Here is a 16,368-nt window from a genome sequence, read left to right on the forward strand (position 1 = left end):
CCAGGCGCCAAAGGGCACTGGACACGTTCAAAGGATCCAACTAAGAAGCAGAGCCTGCGGGGAGTGAAGGGGAACCGACCAGAAACTTCCACGGAGGGTCTGAGGGCCGGAGGCGGCGCCCGCAGGCTGAGCCCCACCCTCTTCACCGTCCCCACCCACCGAACGTCCGAGCCCCGCCCCCAGCGGCCCCGCCCCTGAGCCGCCCTGGTGCGCGTGCGCGCACGCACTTGCAGACCCGGAAGCGGGTCCCGCGGAACAACGGACGTGCTCGGGCGAGTGAGTGTCGGTTTTTCTGGTGAGTACGCTGTGCGGGCTTCAGGCCCCGCTTCTCCACACGCCGGGTTTCTGGGGCCTCCCGGTAAGTGAAAACTCCTGAGCGCGCTCGTCGCTTTCGATCTGAGTCCGTCCCTTCCGCCTCTCGCGGCTTCGCCAGAAGACTCAGTTCGGTCCCTGGAGTCTGAGTCCGAGTCCGGGTAAACCCGCTGTGAGGCAGGCACCGGCCCCAACTTTCTGCCTGCGGTGCTTATAGACGTTGACCTCCTGCAGCGATGTTTTCCTGCTCTGGGCTGCCTTCCTCCCCTTCTCAAACCTTTCTCTGACTTCCGACTTCCCCAGCCCTTTTCCCGCCACCTCCGCCCAGTTCCATTGTGCAGAGTTTTCCCTCAGGAGGTGGGTGTGCGCCCTTCACCTCTGAAGAGAGCAGAGGGGGAACCGAGAGGCAGAAATAGATGCCGTTTAGTGAGGCATCAGAAAGTCTGGGGAGAAAGAACCGCAAGGATTGAAACAGATACTAACAGAATGGGGCCAGTTTGTAGGAGGAGGAATTGAGAGGGAGGGAAACCGAATGATGTGTAGAAAAAAGAAGAGGAAACACAGAAATGAACAGAAGGAGAAGAAACGGAGAGAGAGAGACATATACAGAAAACAGAGTGCATAGTGGTGGAGAAAACAGAGGACCCACACTCTGGTGAGTATTGAGTGGTTTGGATGTGGAATATTAAGTTCTAAAGTACTAACTTGCGGCTTATAACCTAATTAATGTCAAGTTTGTTGACTTGTTTAAATAATGCAGAAAAGATGAGAGTTGCAAAAACCAGATGATTACATCATTGATAATTCCACTTGCGATCCCTGTTCATCCAGAGTGCAGAGATTTAGCTCAGTCAATTCCAGTTCCTACTCTTACCTTTAAAAATAAGTAGAAGAACAATTTCTTTCACTGCATGGTGCTTTTTAAAACGGCCATTATTAACGGTTCTGTTCCCCTCTCCCCCTTTCTTCTGTGGTTCCTGTCTGTCTTTTCTAAATTTGATGTATCCTCACACTTGTTCTAACTTCAATCTCAGAACTCATTGGATAGTTCTTAAATTTCCAAATTATTCTTCCTCTAAATTTTATTGTTTAGATTATGAGGTTTATACACTTTCTACTGTATCCTGTATTGGAACTATTCTTTGCTGTCTGGCAAATAGCTTTACAGCACTTCACTATGCATGTGATAAGGATGTTGTGATCTTTTAACATTCAAGACCTTATTTAACCAGTTAGTTTAGTATTCAACTGCTTGTTTCTTCCCTTAAGTTATCTGCTAAATCAGTGAGCTCTGAACTGAAGTCTCCAGCTAAGATGATGTTCCCCTCAAGTCTCCTCTGTCCTTTCTGTGCAGATGTTGAAGGATGGGCTGGATTGATATGGAACTTTGTTCCAGCAGAGCCCGTGTGTTTACAATGAAGAGATTGCTCAGAGCTTATCTTCACACGTGACCCTCTTTCGTATTTTCCTGGAGTAATAACTATTTATAATTTCATATTTTTTATTCTTTTTTTTTCTAGAGGAGAGGAATTAAATGTTTGGGTTTGATTAAACCATCAAACAAGAAGCCTCTCTTGCTCGGGAGTATGAAAGATAATCTGGAATTAGGACAAACTCTTTCTGCTTAAACCTAGTCAGGCCACCACTTACACCCAGTTCTGCTCACCCAAGTCAGACTTCTTCAAAGTAAACTTGGCAAAATTACTTGCCCTGTGAGTCTGATATGCCACCTGTAACATGGAGAAGTTAAAGTAGACCAGGTTTTCTGAGTCTGTGCAACTGGGATCCCTGAAATGATCTTCAGAATTGGTCTTGTGTTTGCATTTGGCAGTTTTCTGGGATGGGTGCCCAGTTAGAATTTGAAATGTGCCCCAGTCCTCCAGCGATAATGCAGACCGCTAAGAAAGAGGCAGGAGCATAAGCTCAAAGAAAGGGGCATGCTGCTCTCTGAGCTTGTCTTTCTCAATTTCTGTATCATGGGCCAAAGCTTTTTTCTTCTTTTCTTTTTGACTTGTCTTGTTTTGTAATGTTTGCAAACATCAGATCGCTATGTAGTATGCCCAGAAGTAACCTAGTATTTGTACATCAATAATACTTCAACATAAGAGGGGGGAAAAAGCTAATGTAATTTTAGAATGCATTGCTGTAAATACAGCATTGGATACCAACAGCATAAAAGCAGATGATTGTCCTCCATCTCTTCAGTAGAATATTATGGTTTGGAATTTAGGCCAAATTTTAGGCCAAAGGAGGAACCTTTGACAAAGTAGAATGCTGTATGAGAGAGCAGAACTGAGCCAAAGGACCTGAGACAACTTTTTGAATAACTGTTGAATTACAGTCTTCACATAAGCATTGGAGCATCATAACTGAGTGCAAAAAACACATTCATTGGTTTGTGATGTTTGTCGTAAAACAATGCAGGGTATGTTTTACTGAAGGCAGAGATTATGAAGAAAAGGTTAGGCCGTGTTTTTGTGGAAACGTGTAATGGTGGATGTGTCGCTGTATGTGTTCATACTAATCAGTGTGTCAACCAGAGTATGAGTGGATAGGTGCTGCAGTCAAACCGAGAAAACTTCCTACTCTGATTATAGTGAGGAGGCTAAGAAGGCTCCTGGTTGAGGTTAGAAAAGACCTCATCAATATTGACTGTCCTCGCTCCTTTGGTATTATGTCCACATATTTAAGGACCTGGTTCCAGTCCCACAACTGGCATCAAATCCACCTTTTAAATACTGCTGCAAGTTGCACCAGTGGGTATGCTGGGAGCCAGTTTGTACCTTCTGGTGTATAGACAGATTTTAGCACTAGTGATCCAGTAGCAAATTAGTAAAATGACATTCATAATAAAAGGATATTGCTGTGAAAGTAATATTACTATAAGCACAGTGACGTCAGCCAACCAGTGTTTGCTTACCTCTGCTTCTGCTGTTATGCTGTTCACTCTCAACAGCCTGTTCCTAATAAGATATTGAAACATGCGAATATTTCTAATTTCCTCAATAGTTACATTTTTCTCAAGTGTTAATGATTGAGTCTTTCCACTCAAACCTATTGTTTCAAGTGACCTAAAAGTGGACCCTACTTTTGATGGGGAGCTGGGTAAGCCAAGCAAGGAAGTCAAGTTACTATAAGGAAGGCTTTCAAATTATGTTCAGAAGAGAACTCAGGAGATCGTTGCCAGCATATGGAATGGAGTGCAGACTACCAGAATGGAAGATGTGTTTCCTTTTACACAGAGCTTGCATTCTTTTAAGGAAAATGGATATGTGGATATTTTAAAACATATCTTGTGAGATAATAGAAGCAGGTGTAAACTGCAGAGGTGAATAATTCTATCTGGATGGGATAAAATTGGACCATTTAAGGGAAGAGAATTGGGAGAGGCAACTCTTACAGCCGTTTTAGTTTAGTTTATTTTTATTATTCAAGTTGAATTTTAAATAGTTTGTACTAGTTCACCAGCTAATAGAGGAGAAGCAGCATTCCAAAATGAAGAAAGTAAGTGTGTTATTGGTGTGAAGAGATTATTAGCACCTTTTAATGTTGCTTCGATGCAAAGTATGAAGCAGAGAGTGAAAGGAATGCAGCTGGAGGCAAAAGCAAGGGTCATGTCACGAGGGGACTTATGACAGAGTCTCTCTTAAGGAGCTTTATTTGCTCCTGTGGACATGAAGAGGTCATTGAGAGGCTAAAAGCAAGGTGCTAATAAATCATTGTCACATTTTGGATAGTGAACTGTCATAAGGTTCTCCCTGTGTGTATACTTGTGGCAGGGGAAGGAGGCATGTCGATTCTAAGCATTAAACAACATATTTTTATCGCACAGAATAATCTTACCTGAGAAAGAAGCTCAGAGGAAGTGGAAAGAAAGAAGGAATGGCGTTTTCCCAGGTAGAAGGCATACTCTTCATTGATTGTTCTGTTCTCTCCTTCCTAAAACGGCTCATTTTGGACTTGTTACATTTCTCAGTCTCTGAAGTTTCCTGTCTAAAATATTTACTCTTACACGGGGCCTTCCCTCAATCTCCTCTCATCTCCCTGCAGATTCTACCTCACGGTGACCCAGTGACATGGAACTTGGAAAGAGTCCCCTTTTAGGTGATCATCCTGTGGAGGGTTTTATACTCAGACACAGATTGGAGATGCTGGGGAGTAGGCTCTGTGGTGTCAGTGAGGTAGGGCAGTGAGGACTGTTGAGAGAATGCTCTGTCAGCTCTCTAGAAACCAGGATCACAGAGACTACATATGTAGGTGATGTGTTAATGTGTGCAAATATCAGAGGAGGTCTGGAAAGGAAAACTGATACAGAGAAACTTGCCTCATCACATTTTATAAATGCATTGGAAGTTAAAGAAGTAAATCATTGAGGGGAGGGTATAGCACAGTGGTAGAGTGCATTCCTAGCATGTACGAGATCCTGGGCTCAGTACCCCGTTCCTCTGTTAAGAAAGAAAGAACGAAAGAAAGAGAGAGAGAGGGAGGGAGGAAGGAAGAAAGAAAAGAGAGAGAGAGAGGGAGGGAGGAAGGAAGAAAGAAAAGAGAGAGAGGGAGGGAAGAAGGAAGGAAGGAAGGAAGAAAAGAAAGAAAAGAGAAAGAGAGAGGGAGTGAGGGAGGGAGGAAGGAAAGCAAAAGAGAGAGAGAGAAAGAAAGAAACTTAATTACCTCTCCCATAAAAATCTTTTAAACAACTTTTTCTCTTTTAAAAAGAAGTGAATCATTGTATTTCTGACTCTAAAATATCAGTACTCAAGAATAAAGTGGGAAGGTCCAAAATAGAAATGAGATATAGAGAGTTTTATTACCTAGTTAGTTTTTAAAAGTAGACTCAACTTAATTGTCTAACAGGAAGGGTCCTTTAAATTATTCATGCCACATCCATCTCACAAAGACCCAGGTGTTCACATAGGGATTCTCATGCAGCAGATGGTTTTTGATAAAAATGATTATAATTTAGCCAAGGCACAGGAGCAGAACTTTCTGCCGTCAAAGAGCCTGGAGCCACATTCTGATTCTACTCATTGTTGTTCAGTGTTATATGTTTTGTACTGACCTTCTTGTGTATGTGTATTTGTGGTTCAGCTCCACCCAGTGATGCAGTTTAGAAAATAAGTAAAATATCCCCTTCCCTGTCTTCCACCGTCACTTACTGTCTCCACCAGGAACAACTGTTAGTTCTCGGCACAAATCCATTAAAAGGCATTTTTTTAAATTGAAGTTCAGTCAGTTACATTGTGTCTATATCTGATATCTGGTGTACAGTAAAATATCCCAGTCATGCATATATGTACATATATTCATTTTCATTTCTTTTCCATTAAAGGTTATTACAAGGTATTCAACATAGTTCCCTATGCTGTACAAAAGAAACTTTTTTTAAAATCTATTTTTATATATAGTGGCTAACATTTGCAAATCTCAAACTTCCAAATTTATCCCTGCCTACCCGCTTTCCCCGGTAACTATAAGATTGTTTACTAAGTCTGCAAGTCTGTTTCTGTTTTGTAGATGAGTTCATAGTGTCCCTTTTTTTTTTTTGAGATACCACATATGATTGATATTTAAAATACATATATACATTGAAGTGATTTTAGAACATATTTTTCAGTAAATGTTTGTGTATTTTATTCTGCAAATTTAAATATTTACATGCCATATGTGTTAGAGTTATTTTCATATTAGTAAATATACAGATAACTGTTCTTTAGATCCTTATTGGAGGATTCTCTCAATGCTCTCAAACGGGTTTTTCACATTTTTTACTATTATAAAAAATGCCTTAGTGGCTACTTTTCATTAGGCCAACTTCAGTATAGGTGTCTAAGGATTTCTCCAGAATGGGCAACCTGAGCACGATTACTGTATTAATGATGCTGTTTCAGAAGAACAGACGTTACAAGTACTAAGTAAAGATTATAAATCAACTGTCTTAAATGTACTGAGAGAGCTACAGGAAACCAAGGACAAAGACTAAAGGAAAGTCAGAGAACAATGTTTCAACAAATGGAAAATACCCGTAAAGAGATAGGTATTAACACAAAAGAGAAGAAATAGAAATTCTGGGGCCAAAAAGTGCCATAACTGAATTTGAAAATTCATTACAGGGTTTCAACAGCAGATTGACAATCAGAATAAAGAGTCAGTGAACGTAAACATACTTTAATTGGAATTATCCAGTCTGAGCAGAAGAAGAGTAGAAAAAAAGAAGAATGAACAGAAACTAAGAAATATTTGGGACACTATCAAAAACACCAATATACACGTAATAGGAGACCCAGAAAGAAAGGAGAAAGGGCAGAAAGAATATTTGAAGAAGGAAGAGCAGAAAGCCTCACAAATTTATTTAGAACATGAAGCTACAAATCTAAGAAACTCAACAGACTTCAGATGTGATAAACACAGAGAGAGCCTGGCCAAGACATATAACCAACGACAAAGACAAGAAGAGAGTGGGAAAAGTAGCGAAACAGAAACAACTTCCCGTGTACAGGGTCCTCAAGAAGATTAACAGCCTGTTTCTCATCAGAAGCTGTGGAAGCCAGAAAGGAGTCTGATGATATGCTTAAAGTTTGAAAGGTTAAAAAAAAAAAAACTACCAGGAATTCATTATCGGGGAAACTATGCCTTAAAATTGGTAATGAAATTTAGAGACATCTATGACAGCTATGTAAACAAAACCTGAAGGAATTCACACTGCCTCACTTATCCTACTTGAAATTCTAAATGGAGATCTTCAGGCTGAAATGAAAGGTTATTAGCAGTACCTCAAAGCCGCAGGGGCAAATAAAGAACTGTGGGGATGTAACTATATAGGCATATATAAAAGACAGTATTATTGTATTTTTAGTTTTTAACTCATTTTTTCCTTAGTGACTTGAGGCAGATGTGTAAAAGTCATTATAAATCTGTTATTGAATACAAAATGTATAAAGAAATAATTTTTGACAACAATATGGGGGGGCAGTATAGGAGCAGTTGTATGCTGTTAAAGCTAAGTGAGTATCAGCTGGAGCACAAATAATATCAGTTTAATATGTAAACTGTAATTCCCAAGGTAACCACTAAGAAAATAATTTTAAAATATACAGAAAAGTATATATGAAGGGAATCTGAATGTTATACACACAAAGGAATACACAGAAGGAAGCAAGGGTGGAATTACAAAACAGAGAAAATGCTAGATATTTAGAAATTGAATAGCTAAATGGCAGAAGTGATTCTTTCCTTGTTTAGAGTTACTTTAAATGTAAATAGGTTAAACTTTACATTAAAAGACATCAACTGCAAGGTTTTTTTTTTAAAGATTCTACTGAATCTTTCTACAAAACACTCACTTTACGATACTCAAATAGGAATGAAATGAAATGAAATACTCAAATAGAAGTGAAAGGATAGAAAAAGATATTCCATGGAAGTAGTAACCAATCCTAGCTGTACTCATATCAGATTGAATAAACTTTAAATCATAAAATGGTTACCAGAGATTTTTAAGGACATTATACATCAATTGATCCAGTTGGTTAATCCATCAATAAGATGAAACAGCCAAAAGCAATAAGCACGTAACAACTAAGCCCCAAGTATTTTGAAGCAAAAACTGAGGAGAGATGGACAGTTCAGCTCTCGTAGTTGGAGACCTCAGTACTCCCCTTTTAGTAGTGGGTGGAACAACCAGACAGAATGTTATTCAGCCATAAAAAAGGAATGCAGTACTGATAAGTGCTACATCATGGGTGAACCAGAAACACTCAGTGAAAGAAACCACACTGAAAAGCTCACATCTCGTACTATTCCGTTTATATGAAAATAATCACAAGTCGGTAAATGCGTAATGACAGTAAGCACTAGTGTCCAGGGACTGGGCGCAAAGGGGAATGGTAAGTGACTGCGTAAGGGGTGGATTTCCTTCAGTGATGTTAAAAATGTTTTTGAACTAGAGTTGATGCTGTGCAGTATTGTGAATGTACTAAATGCCACTGAATGGTACCTTAAAATAGCTAACTTTATGTTAACATGAATTTTACCTCAGTTAAAAAGAATTAGAGAAATATAACTTGCTCAGAATTATCTTATGGATTAACCAGAACATTCACTGCAGCCCAGTCAACCCTTATACACATCAGTTTATGTAAGTTTGTGTCAAACTCAGAACTCTCTCCTTGCCCACGTCGTGAAATGCACTTTGTTTTCAGGGACTATTTACACTCAAGGACGTGGCCATCGAGTTCTCCCAGGAGGAGTGGGAGTGCCTGGTCCCTGCTCAGAGGGCCTTGTACAGGGACGTGATGTTGGAGACCTGCAGGAACCTGCTCTCCCTGGGTGAGGAGAACATCCCTCCGGAAGTCGGTAACTACTCTTGTCCATCTTTGCATGTTCCCTTGTGAGTCTTTTGCAAGCCCCTGGCGTGCTTGTGACAGTTTCAAATCCCTGTTCTTAAGAGAGTGGTTGAAGTTGTTTTGATTCAGATTGAAAGGCTGAAAGGCTTTATAACATGATTTCAGACTCTGACTTCCCTTTCTTCAGAAGTTCTGCATCCATGCTCATTAGTTGTGCTTACGGAACAGTAGCAGTCAGAAAGCCTTACGGCAAATTTTTAAAAATACCTCATTCTCTGATTTTTACCTTTGTACTTTTGATTCAGTAGTTTTTAGAAGAGAGCTAGATATTTACGTACTTAAAATAATCTAAGCATTCAGCAGGCAGGCAGTTGACTGATTTTTATTATACAGTTCTAGACCCCTCTGCAATTTTCTTTCTTCTTGGCTGAACAAAGCTGAGGGAGCTTCTGATGCCAGCATTTTTTATGTCTGCTGTAATTTGTTTAAACCACTGGTACTTTTACTTTCATCTTGCAAATTTCATTGTTATAAATGACCTTTTTCTTTATTTTATCATTAATTCATATTTTTGATGAACTTTTTAGTGTTCTTTGTTGTATAGCTACAATTTGGGCTGTGGAGTCATGGAATGAATATTGATTTTTATATTTTACAGGATGTCTTTCTTGAGCGTTTATTACTTGACATTTGTTTCCCCAAAACCTACGTAATCTCTTGAAATTTTTGAAAAAATAGTCTAAGTCACTCCTTTTACTCTGTTTTTTTAATTACTTAGTACTGACTATTAACACATACACCTTCCCTTTAATAGACTTTTTCTAAGCAGCTGTAGATTCACGGAAAAACTGAATGGAAGTTACAGAGATTTCCCATGTATTTTCTACCCCAGTCATGCAGACTTTGCCCCATTATCAACATCCCACACAAGAGGGGTATATTTGTTACCACTGATGAACCTGCATTGACACAAGCTAACCCCTCCGAGTACATGTTTACATTAGAGTTCACTCTTGCTGTTGTACATTCCGTGGGCTTGGACAAATGTATAGTGACATGTATGCTCATACTCATGGTATAGTTTACATAGAGTGAGTCAGTATTATGCCTCTTGCTAAACCAGTTCTCTTTTCCAAGGTCAGCCCCTTAACTGCTGTAGCACAATCAGATTTTCATAGATTCGCAAGTACAAGCACTGCTCCCACATTGCCCATTACTCTTGCTTTATTAAATCCCAGCCCCAGCCTTCCCTCAGATTTTTATTGATCTAACTATTCTGGTACCTCCCAGAAGTATATTAATTTTGAGCCCCTAGGCTCCCCATTTTTGGCAGGACTTGCCCCCTTCCCACACTGTACACACTGCAAAAGGAAAGACCCCTACTGTGCACAGTACAGCTTGCTCAGATCAGCAGCAGGATCTGGTGACTGTGTACATCAACGTGTGCAGGACACGATGATGTGTACTGTTATCTGGGAATGGTGAGACAGTCACGCTGTACGTAACACAACAGTGACACAACTCAGGTTCTATATCTCTCTTGAAACGTTTCTTTGTAGGCTTCTGGTGTTTATTGAGACCTGTCGTAGTCTGCACTGCCCAGATGGACAGTGGTGCTTAATGCTTGTGAATGCTCGTGGATGTGTCATGGGTGTATGCACACCCAGGTCACACCCTGACTCTGGATTTTGCTCTCAGTCACTTTGGGATAGGTATTTAAGCCTTGTGAGCCTTCTGTTTTGATATGAAAAATTGAATAATTTACATCAAAAATAATTAAAATAATGCTGCCAGAGGGCTTCAAACACTACATGGCACATAGTAAGGACTAGGAAGTTACCTGTAGTTAATAAGATAATGTCAATTTTTTGATCATGTTTCTTACGAGATTTACATGTGCCTGCAGTGTACCTTGTATGTTGTCATTTTGTAATTTTTCCCAGATTAATATTTTTGCTCACCTTAGATAACAAGTTTTCAAAGCACACACTATACACTATATATATTTTTGGCCATATAACTGCATAGTTAAATCATACTTCATGGCTAGGGAGTTGATCTCCATTTTGGCTATTATTAGAACTGTAGGCTTTAAATCATAATAGAGATTTCAGACAGTTTTCCCTAATTCTTAATCTTTATTTTAAAAATTTGTATTTACCTGAACCTGATTTTTACTTTTCCTATTATATGTTTCTTCTGGAATGTAAATTCTTTCTCCAGTTCTTATGGAAGAATCCTTTAGAATGCCAGAGACTTATTATTTTGTGTAACTGTAGTTAGTTATTAACGTACCTGCTGGAGCTACCATGGGTTACTAAATATTTCATTAATTATTATTGTGGTATACAGATGTTTAAAAACATCTTTTTTAATTTGTTATTTGTATAATTTTGTAATTCAATATGAAATGTTTATTTTCCAACTTACTTATTAACAGGAAGCCTTTCTGCTGGATTTGCAATCAAGGAATTAGTACCAAGAGAGGCCATTCATAAAGAAGAATTATACCATCTGGTGATACTGGACAGAAAAGAAAGCCATGGCATCAAGGATTTTGACCTCAAGGAAGTCTGGGAAAATACGCATGAGGGTGCGAGCACATGGGGCTATGCTGCAAGAAATTATAAAGAAGTGCCTTTGACCCATAACAAAAGCCTCAGTCATAGAGAAGATCAAGATGATAAATCCTTAATTAATTTTCCTCAGAGTGTTTCTGTAAGAAGTATTAATATATATGAGTATTTCATGCATGACAAACCATTCATAAGAAGTTTGTTAAAAATGAAACATAGCATAAGCATTGCAGGAAACACATACAGAAATTGTTTGGAAAGTGGAGTTGGAGTAAGTTTGCAGGCCCACGTGGCTGCACTGCAGAGACTCCCAACTGAGGAGAAAATGTATGAATACAATCAAGTTGAGAAGTCAATCAACAATGGTTCCTCAGTTTCACCATTGCGAAGAATTCCTGCTAGTGTGAAAAACACTTTGTTACCTGCACAAGACAGGAGAGCACACACTGGAGAAAAATCCTACAACTGTGATGCCTGTGGGAAGGCTTTCAGCAAAAGCTCAAACCTCAGGAATCACAAGAGAATTCATTCTGGACAGAAACCTTACAAATGCAACGTGTGTGGCAAGGCCTTTAACCAGTGTTCTAATCTCACTACACATCAGAAAGTGCACACAGGAGAGAAACCATATAAATGTGATGTATGTGGCAAGGTCTTTAGTCGAAATTCACACCTTGCAAATCATCAGAGAATGCATACTGGAGAGAAACCTTACAAATGTCGGGAATGTGGTAAGGCCTTTATCCAACATTCACTCCTTTGGAGTCATGAGAAAATGCATAGTGGTGAGAAACCTTACAAATGTAGTGAATGCAGTAAAGCCTTTGCTGAACGTTCAAGCCTTAACAAACATAAAAAAATCCATACTGGAGAGAAACCTTATATATGTGCTCAGTGTGGCAAAGCCTTTACCATGCGATCAAATCTTACTCAGCATGAGACAATCCATACTGGAGAGAAACCTTACAAATGTAATGAATGTGGCAAAGCTTTTACCCAATTTTCACGCCTTACTAGGCATCAGAAAATGCATACCGGAGAGAAACCACACAAATGTAGTGTGTGTGGAAAGGCTTTTATCGAACATTCACAACTTTGGGGTCATGAGAGAACTCATACTGGAGAGAAGCCACACAAATGTAATGTGTGTGGCAAGGGATTTACCCAACATTCAAGCCTTATAGCACATCAGAGAATTCATACAGGAGAAAAATCTTACAAATGTAAAAACTGTGATAAGACTTTTATCCAGTGTTCACAACTTTGGGGTCACGAGAGAACTCACACAGGAGAGAAACCTTACAAATGTAATGAGTGTGGCAAAGCTTTTACAATGCGTTCATATCTTACTCAACATAAAACAATCCATACAGGAGAGAAACCTTACAAATGTGTTCAGTGTGGCAAAGCTTATACCCAATTTGCAAGCCTTACTAGGCATCAGAAAATACATACTGAAAACAAACATACACCTAACTTATGTGGCAGTGATTTTATTCAAAGCTCAAGCTTTGTGGCTCATCAGAGAATTTATAGTAGGAAGAAACCTTAAAATGTAATGATTGACACAAAACTTGTGCAAGTATTCCAGCCTTACCGAGGCTAAGAGACTCCATCATGGAAAAAGAAGACATACAGATGGCAGAAAGGTATGTAAAATGATGCGCAACATCACTAGCCATTGTGGACATTCAGACCAAATCCACTATGAGATGTCACTTCACACCTGTTGGAACAGCTGTCAACAAAAAGACAATTAATAACAAGTGTTGGTGAAGATGAGGAATTCTCATGCACTTTTAGTAGGACTGTAAATTGGTGCAACAACTATGGAAAACTATATAGTGGTACCTCAAAAAATTAAAAATAGGGGAGGAGGGTATAGCTCAGTAGTAGAGTGCATACTTAGCATGTAGCACAAGGTCCCAGGTTCAATACACAGTACCTCCACTAAAAATAACTAAATACCTAATTACCTACCCCCCAAATAAATAATTTTTAATTGAAAATAGAACTGCCCTATGGTTCAGCAGTTGCACATCTGGATATTTTCTTAATACTAATTTGAAAAAATACATGCACACCATTGTTCATTGTACCATTATTTTTAATAGCCAAGAGATGCAAGCTACCTAAATATCAACTGATAGATGAGTAGATAAAATGTGGGCGATATGTGTGTGTGTGTGTGTCTGTATGGGAAAAGCTTAATGTTGGCTTCCCAATTTTGAACATCCTTGAGTTATAACAGTTGTTACCATTAACTTACAGCCTATTATTAAAATACATTTAGAGGTGATACTAGAATATTTCCAAACTATAAGCCTTTTTGTGTATCTCCCACTTTCAGGTAGGATAGCATGAATGAACAGGATCTCAAAATTGATTCTGTCATTTCTGACCCTGGTGCTAGAATCAATACCAATATCAAAACTGGAAAATATTTTTGTTGAGATTCAGAGAGAGCTGAAGGGGAATAATAAGTTAGAAAGCTCAAAGGATGTTAGTATTTACCTTTCATTTGAAACAGCTGGGAGACTGGCAGTGGATTACATGAAATAGTATACTCTAGGGATGAATTAAGAAAACTGGTATTTGTCTCTTCACGTTATTCTTGACTACTTTGTCATTTAATATCATTAATAAGGGATATTTTTTATTTGTTCTGCAAATGTTTTCTCTAACGTCTTTTCCCTTTACCTGTGTTTTTGAGGTGTGAATATGAAATTCAAAATTACCATTTTTTATTAAAATTATGGTGGCCATTTAATACAACTAGCTAGTAGTATTTGGGAGAAACTCCTGGGATTGTTACCATGGAAACAAGACGTAATAATGAAAAGGGTTTTGCCTCCTCACTGCTCTCTTAGTCGCACAGCAGCCGTGTTGCTGTGAGGACACTGAAGTGGAGGCTCACGGAGCTGGCGGGGCGAAGGACCCGTCACAGCCCACACTGCACCCTCTGCACTTCCTGTCAGGTGGGAATGATAAACCTACTTCTCACCTGTGTTCCGGGTGGCCTGTCACTCACAAAAGGAAACCATCCTACCTGACAAGATTATTACTTTGTGTTGGGAGCAGAATGGAGCATGTGGCAGGGAACCTTGAACTTTAAATTTTGTGGCTTAGAAAAACTTTATGAAAATAGCCTTTCACTGATGAAATGTTTAGCACGTGTGACCTAAAGTTCACAAGGCGTGAACAAAATACAGCTTCAGAATGTATGACAAATATTCACAACATTAGCTTGTAAGCTCCGGGCACGGGGAGAGGGCCTTCAGCCGTGGGGCACGCTGGGGCGGCGCATGGGCTGCCGGGAGTGGGCGGAGCACGCCACGCAGGCGCACTGAAGGGCAGAGGCAGCACCGCCGAGATGCGCGCGTTTCTCACGGTGGGCGCCGGGAGAGCGCCATCTTCACTGAGGCCAAGGAGTGCAGGGCATCCTCAGGCAGCTGCCAGACAAGCAGCGGCTGCACAAGGACGGCCAGTTTCTGGACGACGGCAAGACCGTGGGTGAGTGTGGCTTCACCAACCAGACAGCACGGCCGCAGGTCCCAGCCACCGTGGGTCTCGCCTTCCGGGCAGAAGCAGCCCTGGAGTCCCTGTGCGTGGAGCCCGTTTCCCGCCAGCCCCAGCTGCCGGACGTGATGGAGCCGCAGGACTCAGGAAGCAGCGCCAGTGAACAAGCTGTTCAGTGAGAGCCCCCGCCGCCAACTGCCAGCACCCCCCGCCCCCCAGTAAAAGAGATGTGGGTATCAAAAATAAATCAATGCCACAAGTATAATCGCAGTTTTGGTAGATCACATCCTACTCATCTATGGATTTATGCATTGTGGTAGCTTCTTTGCACTGATAAAATGCATCCATTCATTCTGTCAGTGAAGAACGATTCTAATCGTTGACAGTATAGCAGGGAATCCATGCCTATCTTCAAGTAGCTTATATTGTATAAGGGGAAATCAGCAATAATTAAAATATGATGGTGATTAAGTGTACGTGTACAATGGTAGTGAAAGGGACCCTAATTTAAAGTATGTTCAGGAAATACCCATAAGATAAGGTGATATTTAAGCAGAATCATTAATTAACTGAAAGTGTGTCATGCAGATACAAATGGGGAAGGGCAGTTGTGTGGGGAAAAAATAGAAGGAAAAAATTGTCAGGATGGGAACGTGCCTACAAGATGGAGGAATATCCACAGCTGGTGTGTGGCTTCATGGGACATGATGTTCAGTTTCTATTGGAGACATTTAAAATATGGAGACGACTTCTAGTCAGAATTTCTTTTTTATTCTTTAGGACTTAAGAAGCAATCCTATATAAACTGGCTGTTTATATAGCCTTTTTCATGAACTTTAAAGTTGGGGGTGGGGAGTGTTTGGAAACTCCAATCTCTAGTCAGTTGGTCAGAAGCACAGGTGACAACTTGGACTTGTCACTGGCTACTGAAGTGTGTTGCGGTGGGGGGGGGGAGGGAGATCAGTCTTATGGGATCTGATACTATGTCTGAAAAGTGTCAGAATTGAGTTGAATTGTAGGACTCCCAGCTGGTGTCATATACAATTGCTCGTTGCGGATAAAATGTCTACATATCTGTTGACTGGAAATGTCAGAAGTGAAGTATTGTCTGTGAGTGTGGTGGCAGTGTGAGACAGAGGAAAGACACACAATAGGAAGAACTGGGTCTTTTCCTCCACAGGAGGAAGAGAACTTTATAAGAAACTCCACCTTGCAAGAGGATTTTATGCAGCCTTTCAAAGTCCATATAGTACTTTACCAAGACAAACCATTCTTGTCTTGGTAAATTTTAAAAGAATCCAAGTTATACAAAATATCTGTATAACCATAATGTTATTAAAATAGAAATAAATAACAGGAAAATCCCTGGAAAATCAAATATTTGGAAAAATAATGACCTACTTGTGACTAATCGTGGGACAAAGATGAAATTAAAAAGGAAATGGGAATGTATTTTGAATTGACTGAAAATGGAAACAGAACGTATCAACATTTCTAATTTGCCACTAGCGCAGGACCCTTGGAGAAAGGATAGCAGAACACTGAAAGCCTGAAGTCTCTTTCATTTTCTTGTTTGCATGGGTTTATTTTTTTTCCTTTTCCATTGTTTTTTTTTTAACATT

The 16,368-nt window shown here is 39.9% G+C and overlaps 1 protein-coding gene across 6 annotated transcripts; it reads left to right on the forward strand.

Moving 5' to 3' along the window:
- The first annotated feature begins 208 nt into the window (after positions 1–208).
- Positions 209–15,011, forward strand: LOC102533022 (uncharacterized). 6 transcript variants are annotated; one of them, XM_072968490.1, is made up of 5 exons: positions 341–358; positions 809–967; positions 4,145–4,209; positions 8,508–8,661; positions 11,092–15,011. In XM_072968490.1, the coding sequence occupies exons 3-5, from the start codon at positions 4,195–4,197 to the stop codon at positions 12,777–12,779; spliced, it is 1,857 nt and encodes a 618-aa protein (XP_072824591.1). In that variant the 5' UTR covers positions 341–358; positions 809–967; positions 4,145–4,194; the 3' UTR covers positions 12,780–15,011. The 6 variants fall into 6 exon arrangements, with proteins under 6 accessions (XP_072824592.1, XP_072824594.1, XP_072824590.1 ...); XM_072968491.1 differs by lacking the exons at positions 341–358; positions 809–967 and adding an exon at positions 209–295; XM_072968489.1 differs by having other exon boundaries at positions 304–967.
- Positions 15,012–16,368: the final 1,357 nt, after the last annotated feature.

Source organism: Vicugna pacos, chromosome 9, assembly GCF_048564905.1.
Source record: "Vicugna pacos chromosome 9, VicPac4, whole genome shotgun sequence".
NCBI lineage: Eukaryota > Metazoa > Chordata > Mammalia > Artiodactyla > Camelidae > Vicugna > Vicugna pacos.

Excerpts from the sequence above, each read along its gene's own strand:
- LOC102533022 (XM_072968488.1), top strand. The coding sequence starts at position 4,389 with ATGGAACTTGGAAAGAGTCCCCTTTTAGGTGATCATCCTGTGGAGGGT. Across the intron at positions 4,494-8,507 it reads GGCTCTGTGGTGTCAGTGAG|GGACTATTTACACTCAAGGA; the intron begins GTAGGGCAGTGA and ends CTTTGTTTTCAG. Across the intron at positions 8,662-11,091 it reads GAACATCCCTCCGGAAGTCG|GAAGCCTTTCTGCTGGATTT; the intron begins GTAACTACTCTT and ends ACTTATTAACAG.